Source organism: Oryzias melastigma, linkage group LG4 (genome assembly GCF_002922805.2).
Source record: "Oryzias melastigma strain HK-1 linkage group LG4, ASM292280v2, whole genome shotgun sequence".
Classification (NCBI taxonomy): Eukaryota; Metazoa; Chordata; class Actinopteri; order Beloniformes; family Adrianichthyidae; genus Oryzias; species Oryzias melastigma.
This window is the reverse complement of record NC_050515.1, coordinates 24,074,495-24,091,259: the sequence shown is the minus strand read 5'-3', so window position 1 is coordinate 24,091,259 and position 16,765 is coordinate 24,074,495. Positions and strand designations below refer to the sequence as shown.

The following is a 16,765-nucleotide window of genomic DNA, read 5'->3' as shown; positions in this document are numbered from 1 at the left end:
AAAGAAAAAAATATTTAAGGTTTTTTTCAGGTGCATCTTTCTCTCTCTCTCTCTTCTTTCTATATATATATATAGAAACTAAAATCACATTCTAATCTACCATCACCTTTTTAATCCAGAAACCTTCAGGAAGGGGTCACCGAAAGAAGGTCGGGTCTTCCTCTTCTTTGAGTATCAATCACAATGGCTTCATGTCACCTTTGACCTTTAGCAGCTCTAATGTATGCATTAAATGACTTCACGGAAAGGGACAACTGCTGCACGGTGCTTTACCCTGGAAATGTAACTTTTACCGTGCCGGTTTCATTAAAATCTTAAAGGTCGAACCAGGAAAAGGAGACGAAGGGGGTGGGGGTCTGCAGAACGAGAATGGGTGAGAAAAAAAGGAAACGTGTGAGGGGCACGTCTTCTGCACCCCGACTGCCATGTTTCTCTACCTCGCATGATCTCTGTGACCGTTTTAGTCAACCTTCTGTTTCTGCCTTTTCTTCTTCTTCCTCTCTCTTTACAACATTATTCACATTTTCAAAATAACAAAAATTATGCAATTTGTTACATTTTTTGTTATCTCAACTCAAAACTTTAATTTGATAAAAACTAATATTTTTAAACAAATTGTAACAATTTACAGAGCTTTCGTTAATTGATCCAATGTTTCACTTTTTACAGTATATATATATATATAATCAGGAAAATGCCAAAAAACACACCATTTATTCTGAGTGTTTCTTTAGAAACACTACATTACAAAATGGAACAACAGCGTCCATCCCCACACAGAATTCCTCTTCTCTTCCTTTTCTAGTGTGCCTCATTTCTGTCTCAGAAAAAGGCAGAAATGAGGCTGTAAATAAGAAATTAGCTGCGTTTTCTTTCCCACTCCATTATAGTCTTTTGATGAGTGCTATCTGCCTCACTTTTACCTACCAGCTTCAAATCAATGTGCTAATCCTCCCCCAAAGGCTGCTCTCACAAAGCACAGATTTGTATGCAGAAAGGTATTTCCTGAATACTTGCAGACAAATGTTGAGAAGGTTCAATCGGCTTCTTGCTTCACATTTTAGATGTCGGAGGCCAGACTGCAGCACATCTGACTTCCAGTTGTGGTGTATTTTGAAAGTCTTCAAAAACCTTTTTAATCACTGGTTAAGTTGTGAAGCTTCAGCATGTTGTTCTGCTCTTTTAAACCTGATATTTAAACTGATTCTGCTGCAGCTGTCATCTGAAATATCTAGATGTCTCTTTGCTCTCTGGGTGCCTCTTTGGTTCCAATTCCTGATGGGAAATCTTCTTCCAAGCTAAACATGGTTGTTGCTTTTTTTTTTTTGTCCAAAGCTTTAGCTCACATTTAACTCTTATATTCTCTAACATACAGAACATTTCATGTTTTTTTAAACATGTTTTCCTATATATCCTATTATGGAGTAAAATTGCTTTCAAAAGTATTCTGCAGTTGTAAAATGATGTCTTCATATGTAAAAAACTCCAATCACATTTTTACCTCAGAGACAGTAAATAATCCACGTTTATGGCCAGCAATGACCCCTGACCTGCATCCCACAGAGCACGTCTGGGACCAACTGAAGCAAAGACTGGACGATCGTACTCCCAAGTGACCTGGCAGAACTGCATGTAACACTTGTGGAAGAGTGGAACACCTCAGAACAATCACGAGTGTGGCGAGGAGCATGAGACGCCGCGGTCAAACTGTCATTGCGACAAATGGTGGAAATAGCCACAATTGCATTGTCAATTTTTGTTATGTGGGTCTATCTTTATTCTAGTCCCAATTTTGAGGGTAACTAATGTCAAACTTGTGACAATTGTGTTTTTTCTTGTTTAATATTATTAATATCAAACTAAGTTTTATGTTATTGAAATTCAGAACAAATATTAGAAGCAGTAATGTAACAATATCTCTAACACAATGCGAGTTGTGTATGTTTTCCTCTAAGAGATATATTAAGTCTCAAAGCTCTTTACAGTCACAGTCACATTCGTCCATGCAGACACAAACACATTCACACACTGATAGTGGCGGAGCTGCCAAACATGATGCCAACCAGACCATCTGGAGCAATGTAAGGTTCAGAGTCTTGCCCAAGGACACTTTGACACATGCAGGCAGGGTGGGAACTGAACCTGTGACCTTCTAGTTAGAGGTCAACGGCTCTTCCTCTGTGCCACAACCACAATCGAAATGAGTCCTTGTGCTAAAAGGATCAGCAGCTGGAAATAATCTTTCCACTTCCAAAATAATTACAGGCATTTGGATATACTGTGTAAGTTCTTAAAACAGCAAATGTACACAAGTTTTTTTGTTTTGTTATTTTTTGTTTGGCAAATCCTCACATACAGATCAACACACACACTCAAATTACAACCTCAGACTTTTGACAGGATTGTTCTGACTAAACAAATCGACCAATCAACACCTTTCTCCTGTCAGCAGTCAATAGGCATGCCTGCTTCTCATTTGTCTATCGGGCTACAAAAGAACAGAAGCATTTAAATCAGGGTTGTTAAATTCAGCTTACCTTCAGGTCCCTGAAGGCGGAGTCTGGCTCAGCCTGGGCTGTATGGGGCTCCATTTGAGCCAAAAATCTGTTTTTGCGTCCACTGGATGTCTGTGGTCCATTGTCTATGTCTGCTGAACAAGTTTGTTGTACATTTGTTTATGTCTATGTACTACTAAGCAATATCTTCTGCATGTCCTGTGAAACGACAGGAGCTAACAATGCTAGCAGCAGCTGCTAAGGACTTGTCTGATGACCAGACCCAACAACAATAGCAAATGCAACGTTTTAAGCATAAAGCTGAAACATCACAAAGCAAATACAAAGCTATCAACAAAGAAACGTGGACATGCAGAGGAAATTGTTTAGTAGACATTACGGGGGCTGCAAATGGCCCACGGGCCGCCAGTTTGAGACCCCTGATTTAAATGTATCTTTCTTTTAGTTAATTCTTATTACCAAGGCCCAAGATTTCCTTCATCTGGCAGAGTATCATATCATCATGAAAGAATGAAGATGGCTGTGAGCTTCACCTTTTGTCATCAATCTCTGTACATCTTTTGACGTAAGCACATTTTTACAGTAATTTTGAAACACAGTCCATAGTAGTTTAAATCTTGTTTTCAACAGTTTCCATTCATTTAACATCAGGTATGTTTCTAAATTGACCAAATATCTTCATTTGATTCTGATTCATTCTCCAAAAACATGTGATATTCATGTTTGTGCTTTTTATGGTAATTTCTTACTCATTCGTGCACATTTTGGAGAAAGTTGTATCCAAAACAAACTGTTCTGTACTTTATTTAATTACCCAACGCAAATTTATCTAATTTCCACATTTTATTATAATTCCGCTATTCCCAAGTAGGGTTTGGTTAGGTATTAATTCATAAGCACACAATTACTTGCTGCTTTAAAACAAACATGTTTTTGTTTAAGGTTTTTTTTTGTTGGTGCAGGCTTTAAAACACAACTTTAGGAGATGATCTCAAACACTGACATGAAGATCAGAAAGGAACAAAAGATCACCTTGAGATGATCTCCCACACATTGCAGTCATTTCTAGTAAAGCTGTGAAAACTAACATTTTCTCTTACACCATACAACTGTAATTTTCTCTGCAGACACAAGTTCCTTATCATAAACAGACAAAAAAAGGTTCAATTTCCAGGTAATTTCATTTTCTTTTTAAGTTGATTCAATTCCTAGAAGAAAAAAAAACAACATTTCTCAATCTGCTGTAGCAAAGATCAACAGAAGCAAACATTTTAATTATTTTCTCCAGAGCTGTACCTGAATTTCCTTGAGGACTTCCAAAGGGATTAATAAAGTATTTTCTATTCTCTCTATTCTATTCAACTTTTACAGTTACATTAGTAGCTTTAATATAAATGAAAATAATTAGTAATTTTCGTGTTAAACAAAGAAACTATTTAGTTTAATGAAACCAAAATTGGAATGTTCTTTTCTTCAAAATTCCTCAGTAAATGAAACATTAGTCTCTGCAGACACAGTATGTCTGATTGGGAACATAAATGTGCCAAAAAATGACATCACGTTATGTTGTTTAAGAATAATTCAGAATCAAATGAGGATGTTTAGTAGTCAAACGAAAGCCCAGTACTGAAAAGCCAATGATTGTAACAGACCATTTTTCCTGATGTTACTGCAACAATACTGTATCACACACATCAGATGGACTCCCACCTCACTGATGATGAAGGGCATCTGGCTTGATGGAGCCCTTTTCACGCTTCAGTTCACCAAAGGTCATGACAGTGTGTTTCTCATCATGACATGATAAACTGACAGTCCAAAGTGATCCAAAACTGAACTACAAGAAACAGATTCTATTTGAATTATCTATAATCAGTTTATCTGTTTGCACTTTGATTTGCTGTTAAGAGGCTAAAATAAGGTACTGACAGAAAAAGGAGATGATTGGCTAATCAGTTTAGACAGAATCATTCTGTCAAAATCAGAGATTATGAGTTTGTATGAGCAGGTCGACGTGTGAGCTGCTTCAAGTTCCACTCCAACTATATTTCTTCTATTGTGTAATTGTTCCCAGTGGTCTCTTAATGATGATTATGCAGATTTTTACAAAAATCAAATAGCCTTTGTCATTTTTTAAAGACTTTTTCTGCAATGCTGCAGGACCTCAGAAGAAATTCGCCTCTGGATTGTGGGTGGGACTGTTGGCGCGGATGTAACCCTACTTTGATATCCCAGCATCTCTTTGTTTTCGCTCTCTCCCATTTGCTTACAAGTTTTCATAAGCTCAAGCAACCAAGCCCTGGCCATAACAAAAAAAGAAATAAATACAACTTCTCTAAACTTAACATTCTGTTCGCACATTTAAGCACTTGGGCGCACACATTAATTTTTGCATGCGCAAATAGCTATTTATGGCTGCAACTTAGAATTTCATGCGCTAAAGTTGTATTTTGTGTAGACAAATTAGTAGCCTATCTTGTGCACACAATCTATGTTATCTTGTGCACGCAAAATATAAATTTCTGCATGGGAAATGCTAACTTATGTACACACAAAATATAAATTTGTGCACACAAAATGCTAATATGTGCTCACATGCTAACTTGTGTGCATAAAATAGTAACTTGTGCTCACATGCTAACTTGTGCACATAAAATGCTAACTTGTGCACATAAAATGCTAACTTGTGCTCACATGCTAACTTGTGCGCACAAAATGCTAATTTGTTTGCACAAAATTACAAAATCCTAATCTTTGGCCACAAAATAGAAATTTGTCTTCCAGGCAGCACCACCTAGATAAGCTTGACCGGGGGAGCGAGAGACTTCCACTTGGTATAGACGGCTGGAGGGGTGAAAGATTTGCCAGTATACCTGTCACACAACGTGAATTGTGCATGAACCGTTGGGCTATTTATATGCAATTCATTAGTGTGTCAGTTCATTCATGTGTCAATTATGTAATTTAAACGGGATATGAGCACCATATACGTAAAAGAAAAGTTTTACATCAGTGCTACATGCCTGAATGGGCATGGAAAGACACAAGTTTTCTGTATCCATCTTGTAAAAAAATCAAACACAAATTTGTAAGATTTACATAATAATTGCATATGAACTGCATTGAATTCTTTCATTATTCTCAACTGACCAAAAATCTTGAACAGCTCTAAACCGAAATTATGCAGACCCATCAGCCAAAACCCTCAAAAGATATCTGCACACATGAACTAATGATGAACGCAAAAAACACATGATATAACATATATCACGCATGCATCACAAATAAACGAAATGACATACGTGGACAATGCGCAAATTGTAGGTAGCAGCAGTGCGACATGGCCTTAAAGGGTTGGAATAGAGACCATTGGACAGCCATTTTTGAGAAGACTCATTTTGGAATAATGGTGTTTGTTTTTCCTGTGCCTGTTTTACAGATGACAGCTGAGGCGTTGCTACGGCTGGTCAACGATCCTGTGCTGCCCTTCTACCCTCTGGATATCACGCTGGATGTTCAAAACAAACTTAAAGGTGAATGAAAATGATATTGTGGGATTGTTGTAGTGGGATGGTAAAATGTTAAAGAGTTTAATGCTTTGGCAAATGCTAAAAGAGCTTATTGCTCATCGGAAAATCATATTCTCCCTTTTATATTGAGTTAATATTACATCTCTGTTTGCACATTCTTGAACAAACATCACATGCCTGGTGTGAGTAGCTTTGTTTTCGTTACACAAACGCACTAAACATTTTCAAAATTCCAGAAATGTCCAAAAAACACAATTTAGCAATTATACTGTTGCTATTCAATCATAATTGTGCAAATAAACACAAAATAACTCACGTGATAAAGTCAAATTCCTGCCTCCGCACTAGCGCTCCTCATCATCTATCAAAGGAAACTTCGGCATCTTTTGGCCATGGAGTAGCAAGCTACGTGGGAGGGGCTACGGATGAAGAGATTTTAGGAAATTGTTGTGGATCCAACAATTCTAAATGAAGAGCTTAACTTTACTGTGCAGTGCCAAAGGCACGATGTGTGGTTGGACATGTTACTTATTTAATTCTAAGAGCGTTTTCATTATAGTTTTGCAAAATGTGTCAATTTCGATATGCCTCAAAAACCACCTTCATCAAACATTTCGTGCACAAACATGCTATTTTTTTTTTTTTTACATTCCATTAGGCGAATTTAGTATCGCAAATCCAATTTTCACATTTCATAGTGAAAAGAAACGCAGCTAATGTAGCATCAGAGGGAAGAAGAACAAATTTTAGATTAAAGTCCACTATTTATGAGTTTCATTTATTTCAAATATTTATACTATATTTATGATCTTAAAACCAATGGTCACTACTTGTTTTTTTTTTTTACAGCAAATATGACGTCACTAATCTCCCAAAGTAAAAAAAAAACAAAACAACTAATAAATACGAGCATTTTACGAAGACTATTTATGAATCCACTGTGTTCTGAAGATGAAAACTGGGATTATTTTATAAAAAATAACGTTTTTTTTTTTTTTTTTTCACATGAAAAATTGTTCAAACGCAATGCATTATGGTCTATGCTTGCCAATCTGGTGAGCATTTTTTTACTTCTTTGAAATTTCTAGAGCATTGGATTTTGGAATCATAGATTTGGACACTTCAAAAAATGACAAACACGTAATGTAGTGCACAAAGTATTGAGTAGTGAAGTGATTTAGACAAAACTAATAAAAAATGTGCAAAGTTAAATGTTTAAAAATTCAGCATAAATAATGTGCTGTACAAGCCTTCCAGCTGAGTGGGACAAATCTTATTAAGTCTAAGAACATGAACTATCTGGGTGTGACCTTGAATACAAAGATTGTCTTTTAATAAAGTGTTAAACGCTTGCTGCAAACTTAACTAAACCCACGCTTCTATACCCTAAAGTGGAGGAGTTTCTGCAGAGAGAGCTCTCTGAGCAGACAGAAACATACGCTATAAACTCATTTTTCTGCCTGAGGGAAAGTAAATGTATAAACCACAAAGTATTGATCTGCTATAGACTGTGAGGTTTAAAGCATCGCAGATGGACAGACATGCGGCTCCAGCTCAGCTCTCATTCATTTTGTCACTAAAGTAATCAGTCTGTGCCGCAGGTTCAGCAGCTCTGCCTGAGCATATAAGCACTGTCCCATTAAGGCCTAGATTGAGCGGTTATGCCTCCTCATCTGAGACTAATGGAAAGATTATAACCTGAGAAGGAGAAGATTATTATACTTGCCTCCAGGTTCTTTGTCTGTTTCTTCATTACATTGTCACTCAGTGCTCATCGGTGTCTTGGTGGCAAGAGTGGGTGAGCAGGGTTTTTTTGTAATACTCCGCCAAAGAATGTCATGTTTTTAATAATTATGTCACCTGATTGTTGTTAAGACACACCTGTTGTGTCATGGAAAAGTCCATTTCACTAACAGCTGCTGGATCCTGCTGGAAAATCCTGATCTGGAGGAAGAATTCTTCACATTAAAGTAGCAATAATGCTACGGGAAACAGGAACTTTTGCCCATTACTTGTCTTTGTATCGAAACATTTGCAGTCATGGTTGAGTAAAACATCAGTAACTACAGTGCATAGTGTTCTTGTTCTTTTAGCGTTGCAAAATTGAGCTCATTTGTGTAATTTTATAAGAACTTAGGAGAAAAAAGACCAGCAACCTATTCAAAATTTATTTTAGCTGAACACACACAAACATCTGTGACGCCCATGAGGTCCACAGTCCTGCAAGACAACCAATTCTTCTTGATCCTCTGGACCATGGGTGCCAAAAGTGAAGCCCGTGGGCCAAATTGGCCCGCCAAAAGTTATCTTTTGGCCCGCCAAGTTGTGGCCGCAGAAGTCACGGAGTGATTCAACCCCTCACCTGTTTACCATTGGTTCTCTATGGTGTTCCAAAACTCTACGGGTGTAATATACTTTCGGCCTCCGGGTGGTGCTGTTATCACTTTCTTTGCCTGCAGCTATGGGTGAAGCAACCCCCTAAGTGAGTTAGCCCTGGGTTTTTTGTGTGTGTTAGAAATTCCCAAGAGCCTTCAGGGTCACTTCTGTTTGTGGCCTTTTTCCGCTAGCCAAGATGGAGCGACAACAGCAATGGCAAATGGATAAAGTCCAAAGACCAGCTCCACGTCTCTCTTTAGGATTGGCTTGCTCATGTTTTTCAATGAAAATGGCCAGTGAGGCCTTGCTGTTCAAGGTTTCAAAGACAAATGTTATTTACTTATTCTTACTATGTGTTACCTTAATGAATACAGAATAAAATTAATTAATTAAACCATATTATTAATTTTCTCCTTTAATTTCATGACATGCAAAAAAATATTGTATTCAACCCGTGGACCGGAATCCCATTTTGATTTTGGCCCTTTGAGAGAAAAAGTTTTGGCACCCGTGCGCTGGACTTACAAGTTGTGTTTGTCCTCACTTTGATTCTTGTTACTCTGGGCACTAATTCAACTGCAGGATGGAATACAAACAAACCTTACAAACCATTTTCAGATGTCTTCGCTTCTGATGTTTTCTATAAAGCTATGTTCACATCGTCCTCCGTGACCAAGAATTAGAGGTCCTCCATTGCTCTGAGACCCCAAGCAAATTTTAGACCTTGTATGATGATTTAGTTCTCCAGAGATCTGGGCTTGTGAACAGGAATGTTATTTCTTCACTGAGTGAAAGTGTTGTATGATGTGACAGTGAGTGTGTTGATTGGAAAAAACGATTCTGTGGGGTTTTGGTGGATGTGTAGTGGATGCAAACCTATAGATATGTAAAATACCTCACTGCCAGCATGAACCCTGACTGCGGTTATAACTGACAGACTAAAGCCCCCTTAGATCAAGCAGATGCAGCTAATTGAAACTTTTTAAAGTTCTCCATTTCATGTCCTCTAATGCCAGAGTGTCTTTGAGCTGGTCTAGTCTGATCTAACACAGATCTTGTGTAGTTAAATGCAGTGATGTTTAGAACATCCCTCAGCAGGGGCCTCAAACAAAGTTTGACCATGTTCTCATCAACGCTGACATAGGAGCATCATTTCATTAAATGGTTATAATTGAACCATTAAGTCTGAAATTATCACATGTCTTTCCGCGCATGTTAAGTACTTCTGATATTACAAGTACTCAGACTGTGATAAACTAATCTGGCCATGGGGGTAGGGCAGCCATCGAGACTAGTTGTCTTTATTCAGTGAATAACATGTTTTTTCATGTCTTATGTATTAAATGAGTTTCTATGTGGCACTAAAGGTTCTCTGGAAGCTTTTTTCTTTGTCTGTGAGAGACAGCAGGACTTTTATACCACTTTTTTATGGACAACAAAACAGATTTACTTCCAACAATTCACAAAGAACAGTTGTGTCTTAGTGTCTGTGCTGAGGTAGTTGCACATGTTGCAAACATACAAGTTTTTTTTTTTATCAGAATGAACATCAGTTTATCCAGATGCTTTTCTTTAGCCACAAAAAATCTCAAGGATTTCATCACCTCTGAGCTAAAAGTAGCAGAAATGAAGGAGAAAACAGACTGCACCATCACCACAGATAAATACACTGTAGTGGCCATTGTAACGCGTAGCTCTGCTAAGCTGACTAGCGAGGTGCTAGCGTCCACTGACTAAACTTTTCGAGCAGGCAGGAAAATGAGCTGACCAGTGTCTCATACACTACAGGTCCCCAGGCAGCTGGAAATTCAGGTGGCACAATGGCGGAGTCCAATGTCCCTTGGATAACCATTTAATAGGCCGGTTTAACATTGAACAGAACATACAAACATTGAACTACATTGCAAAGGTCTTGCATGTAAATAACCAATTTACTCATGGTTCTGCATCAATTGAACCAAACCTAACTCCTACAATGGACAGTGGACAGTATCACTACAATACACTAAAACCTTGATTTCACTGAGCGGTCTGATACGGTCCGGTATGGCGAAGTACGACATGGTTCAGTAAGGAGTAGTACAGTGCAGTCTGGTAAGGAGTAGTACGGTACGGTAAGGTGTAGTACGGTCCGGTAAGGAGTAGTACGGTACGGTAAGGTGTAGTACGGTGCGGTAAGGAGTAGTACGGTACGGTAAAGAGTGGTACGGTACGGTAAGGAGTAGTACGGTACGGTAAGGAGTGGTACGGTACGGTAAGGAGTAGTACGGTAAGGAGTAGTACGGTACAGTAAGGAGTGGTACGGTACGGTAAAGAGTAGTACGGTACGGTAAGGAGTAGTACGGTACGGTAAGGAGTGGTACGGTACGGTAAGGAGTGGTACGGTACGGTAAGGAGTAGTACGGTACGGTAAGGAGTAGTACGGTACGGTAAGGAGTGGTACGGTACGGTAAAGAGTAGTACGGTACGGTAAGGAGTAGTACGGTATGGTAAGGAGTAGTACGGTACGGTAAGGAGTAGTACGGTACGGTAAAGAGTAGTACGGTACGGTAAGGAGTAGTACGGTTACGGTAAAGAGTAGTACGGTTACGGTAAGGAGTAGTACGGTACAGTAAGGAGTAGTACAGTAAGGAGTAGTACGGTACAGTAAGGAGTAGTACGGTACGGTAAGGAGTGGCATGGTGCGATCCCGTAAGGAGTAGTACGGCATTGTCTGGTAAGCAGTAGTACGGTACAGTCCAGTTAATTCTGGTAAACATTTCCACTCAGTTAAGACTTGCTTCCACTGAGTGGTTTGTTTTCATGGCACATACGTGATGTAGACGCTAGCGTGTCATTGGGTCATTGCTGCTAAGCTGGATACCACAGTAAAGAGGAAAATGGAAACGCTAGCTTAGCACCAAAATGGTGGTTTCAAATGTCGTCATCACTTTCTGCCAATCAACGGGTGGCTACAGCGACTCCTTTGGAACCGTCCTGTTCTATGGACCTCCAACGTATGGGGGGCCTTTAGGAGGTACGTGTCGGAACTGTGTCATGGGTCAATTTTACGATGGAAATTCCTAATTCCTAAAATACCGGACCGCTCAGTGGCAACAAGGCTTACATAGATTTTCCCTGATGTCACTAATTGGATTCTGCACAGTAAAAATAAAGCATAAAATTGGGAAAACGATTCCCTTCATTTTGCTCTTTTCACCTCAGCAATGTTTTGAAATTGCTAAGTAAAGTTTGAAGCTCTGTTAGGGTTTTTAAGCTGTTAATTCTTAGAAATACGCCCAATTTAAGTTCTAATAAGAACAAATGGACAGAAACCCCACAGTTTTCATAAATACAAAATAAAGCAATAAAATGTAAAGAAAAAAAGTCAAATAGCATGACTCATGTAAGCTTATTCTTGGTGTAATATCTGACCTTTTTATTTGGGAATCAATGAACAACTGCTTCCCTTATAGCAACCCCTTGTGGTCTCTCGAAGAACTGTTACTTTTAGTACTTCCTGGGTTGTGTGAAAAAAAGATTTGGTGGGTGAGGGTTTGAGCGCCACAGAGCACGACACTTTATGTTCTGTTTTTCTTAAACTCTGATTCTACGCTCACACCAGTATAAGAAGCACTAAACATGCATTCTTGAATGCATGTTTAGCCAATGGTATTCACACTGGACAACCAGGAGAGGCGTATTTTTCCACTATTTACTAGTGCATGTTCACCACTTACAGTTGGAAGAGGTCTGGTGCGAAATCTTGCTCTAGGCTTTTTCTTTCACAGTTCTACAATTATTAATTTCACTATCAATTTTCAAACAATTTGCACATCTATGAATTAGAAGGAATGGTACCCTTCACATCACTACCAAATCAAAGTTCCTAATTGGTCAAAATTGGACCTGGTTTAACTTTTAATGCACGTTCAATGGCTGCATATTTTGTGTATAGCAGTAGCTTGCCGTCAGGGCCTGCAAAGCCTTCAGTGAAGGCCTAAATTATCTAAAAATAAGTATCTAAATCACATAGAAATGTTTTTTTATTTATATATATTTGCCCAAAATATATTTTAGATCATTCCAACTGTTCTATCAGCTACTCTTGTAGCCCTACACCCCGGCTGCACTTCTGTCAGACTGTTTTTTTCACATTAAAGTTTCTAACTATTCAGATTTTAGCCTTCACTTGCTTCTAAGTTCATGAAAGTCTGCCTTACACTCATATACGCTTATGCAGTCAGTGCTTCCCTCCTCAATTCTGTTTTTAGGGATGACTTTCCATAAAAAAAACCCACTTCTTTTAAAACCATAGCCATATATGGATTAAACACATTTGCAGTTATTCAACCAATCAGAATTTGTTTCAGTAGCTTCTTGAGGACTGAAGATGACACTGGGCTCGTGAAGATGCCTCTGATTGGATGGTCAAAGCTTGCACTACCAAAAGCTAACTTCTTCTGTACAGGCTGTAGGCCGTAGCTGCAATCAAAGACAGCTAGGATTATTTTTAGTCACGCCCACAAGATAACTAAAATAATTAGAAAAGACATTAGAAGTTGGAACATGACTCAAAAATATTTAAAGGAAATATTTCTACAGAAAAAGAGAGAAAACTTTTGGATTACTAAAATAACTAATAAATAAACGCTTGTTCAAAGGCATAAAAGATTATGATTTTTTTTTAAGTGTGACATGGTATTTTTTTAAATATGAAGACAGAGTTTATGTCTGCCCTTTTTCCACAGTTGTTAATGTTATGCTGACCTGCAGAAATCAGAAATACTTTAATCTAGTCACATTGATGTATGAATGGAAATTACCTTCTCCATTATTGAAAACGAATATGTTCATTAGGCCAATTTTGAATATTACCGTACTTAGAATCTCCTGATATTAGCCGTTGCACGTATTACAACATTTCCAGCATAATCTGGATTTCGAAGCATCTGGAGTATCTAGGTTTTGGAGTGTGAGCTCGACGGCAGCAGCTCTCAGTGATTATATTGTTATTTTTCATTCACATTCTGACCAGAGTTTCTTAATTTGCTCTGTCTTTGGTATCAAGTTATGTAAATTTAATTGTAGAGTTTTTGCCCTCCGGCTCCAATTCCAGGAAACCAGAATTATTCTTCCTTTGATCACACTGAGCGTCTGTCCTTGCTCTTTAGCCGTAATTTGCTTTAGTGGTAGAAGTCTGTTTCCAGGCTGTATCTACACAAACTCACTCGTGACTTTCAGTGCACAGACGAAGTTGTATGTGTGAAGTGCTTTGACAGTTTTCTATAGAAGACTCTGACCTTGATTCCAATGATTTGGCTTGATAATTTATTTCAGCCCGTGAATAGACTTGATGAGTACAAAGCCATGAAAATCTGGTCTCAGCGTGTAATCAGGAAAGTAGTAGAAAATACAAAGGAACAGTCCCCCACCTCCCAATTTAATCTGCTTTCATCATCCTTAAGGGAAAAAAATGTTAATAAATGTCATTTCCTCTGACATGTTCTCTGTACATATGCAATGCACCCACACAGGAGTTGACCTGTACGTGACCCGTTCTGTGGAGAGTTGTAGACAGGTTGTAGACACGTAAAGTGAGTGGAGACGGATCTTGCAGTTCCCTTTTGAATTGTGCGCCTATAACCCTTGTGCTATCATAGGTATGTTGGGAGTGGGGTCATCTGGACCCCACGAGATAGTCTGCTGAACTTTTTTTTTGTCAATGATTTTTGATTTTCACTGGTGTCTGGGGAAGACATGAAATCCTGTCCAGCTTCTTCCACATTTTTCATGGGATGGATAACACATCAATGTAAGGCTTGGGTCATCTGGACCCATAAGATAGAATTCATAGTCTTCCCTTAACCTAAACTGTGACGGAGAGCTGTGACTGAGAGCTTTGCACAAGAATTCCAATGTTTCTCACTGTAAGTTGATGCATACATGACAAATAAAAACCTTGAACCTATTTGTAAGGTTATTGTAAGCTACACACACTTATGAGGTATCTACACATTCTTACGCCTAACTCGTCATATATGGATGTATGGTTTGGGCCCCCTCCGTGTCACATTTTGATGTTTTGGGTGACCCCTACTGGTTGTTTTTTGACATGTTGGCTGTTCTCATTCAATCACAGGTCCCCAACCCTCAGGACATAGTACCAGATGTGGAACAGTAGGGTTAAGATACCGGTACCAGGTTAGGGTACCGGTGCGGTCCAAGTTCTGTTACCAGTCCGGAGCCCCTGATTAGACTATGCATTTTTCCCTGTCTGTGGCCCAGTACCAATTACAAGTACCCAGTAACGTCCATACATGACGAGTTGGGAGTGAGAATGCGTTCGGCGTTTGGGTGATGCTATCGTACGACATGCTTTTGCTATCATTTGTGAAGTCCAGGCACTACCACCTTACTGGCTGCACGCAAATGGGGTGCAGGTGATATGCAAGTACCCGTAAATACCTGTAAGACTTCCACACAAACTACATTTCGATTGTCTAATTTCCTTAGGTCTAACATATAGGTTTGGATCATGTAAAGGGAATGGAAGGGGCACACAAAGAGTGGCACTTTCACTTGAACAGCAGTAATAGGTCCCTGCGCCATGCATAGGTTCCAAGTGGGTTTAATAAATAAAAAATACGTAAGAAAAATGAATAACCTGTATGACAGGCCTACATCTTACCTACTTCACCCTTGCTTACCCTTACGATTTATATAGGTGTTCTTAGAACCTGTTTCACAGATCTAAACTGTTTGTTCACAACCCACAGACCATGGAAAAGTTAGGAATAGATTGGCAGATGAAAGTGGGAGTTTTGTCTTCAGATATAACTTTTTTATTTAACCACAATGCACCATTGCAAAGTCTACATGACTGCAGCTAAATACTATTTCTTGTAATTTATTAATTAATGCAGAATTTTATCAACTCAAATAAAATATCAAAAGTGTTTTACTGACACAGTCAGATTTTTGATATATAAACACAGTGTTAGATCAAGTGACAGCAAACTAAATATAATCCACAGACGGGGACTTAGACTTTAGTCTTGAACTTTAAGAGCTGATAAACAATGTTAATTTAGTTTGCCATTTTTGCTTTCAGGAGATGAGACTCACATTTGACAAATGATCTCTACTGTTTTCTGTTGGTGTTTCATTAAAGACAAAAGAAATGTCTGGTTCAGATGAAAGACATTTTAATCAATTAGGATAAAGATATTTATACCTAAAAACCCAAAGCAAAAGTATTAAGCCTTAGGCTAGATGAATAACTTCTATAAATATTTTGCACCCAATTATCAAGACTTTGTGTTCATAAATGCTTGAGATTTCCATGAGAAAATTACAAAGAGAAATGATGTCTATAGAGGCAACATTTCATTTTTTATGGTTTTATAATCCTTTATATCATCAATAAGTTTGATAGTAAGAAAGTCAAGGTTTTTTCATATGAAATAGATCATTGGATACCGTCCAGAATGCATTGGTTCAGTTTATGATCTTGAGAGTGTGAAGCGCCTGGGATGAGGGTCAGCACTGCTAAATCTAAGGCCACGGTCCTTGACCAGGGAAAGGTAGTTTGCCCTTTCTGGGAGGAGTGATCCTGCCCCAAGTGGAAGATTTTGAGCATCTTGGGGTCTTGTTTACAAGGAAAGGAAGATCGGAGCATGAGATTGACAGAAGAATTGATAAGGTATGGAGTCGCTGTACCGGTCCGTTGTGGTGTAAAGAGAGCTGAGCCTGAAAGCAAAGCTTCCAATTTATCGGTTGATCTTCGTTCAGTACTCACCTATGCTCATGAGGTCTGGGTCATGACATAAAGAAAAAGGTCCCAAATAGAAGCAGTTGAAATGAGCTTCCTCCAGAGGGTGGCTCGGCACTTCCTTAAAGATAGGGTTAGAAGCTCTGTCACTAGGAGAGAGCTCAGAGTAGAGCCACTGCTTCTCCACATCGAGAAAAAGAAGTTGAGATTGCTCGAGTATCTGGTCTGGATGCCTCCCTGGGGAGGTGTTCTGGGCATGTCCCACTAGGCGGAGGCCTCAGAGAATCTAGGACAGACTAAGGCCCAATCAGAATTTGTTAGGGCATTTGTAGTACAAGGGTTGTTCGAATTTGTTTTTTAAGAGGAAACTCTCCAAGCGGAGGGATAGAGAGCCGTCCGTCGTAAAGGGTATCCACATCGTGCTGTGCAGAAGAGGAGAAGTGTTTTTCTTCACATGGGTGCACTATGAAATGAACCACAGAGGCTCACATTTAAATGTAAGTAATGGTTTTTTGTTTTAGCACGACTTATTTAAAGTTATAAAACTGCTGTTGGTATGTGTATTCGAGCGCTGGAAGCTCCGCGCTAAC

The 16,765-nt window shown here is 38.8% G+C and overlaps 1 protein-coding gene across 1 annotated transcript in view; it reads left to right on the top strand.

The window, feature by feature from the left end:
• The window catches only part of LOC112150722 (inactive N-acetylated-alpha-linked acidic dipeptidase-like protein 2), a 321,270-nt gene that overhangs the window by 288,545 nt on the left and 15,960 nt on the right, over window positions 1-16,765 (top strand). Inside the window, exon 14 of the mRNA XM_024279192.2 lies at window positions 5,956-6,049. Within this exon, the coding sequence (XP_024134960.1) occupies window positions 5,956-6,049 (94 nt within the window). The remainder of the gene's footprint in view (window positions 1-5,955; window positions 6,050-16,765) is intronic.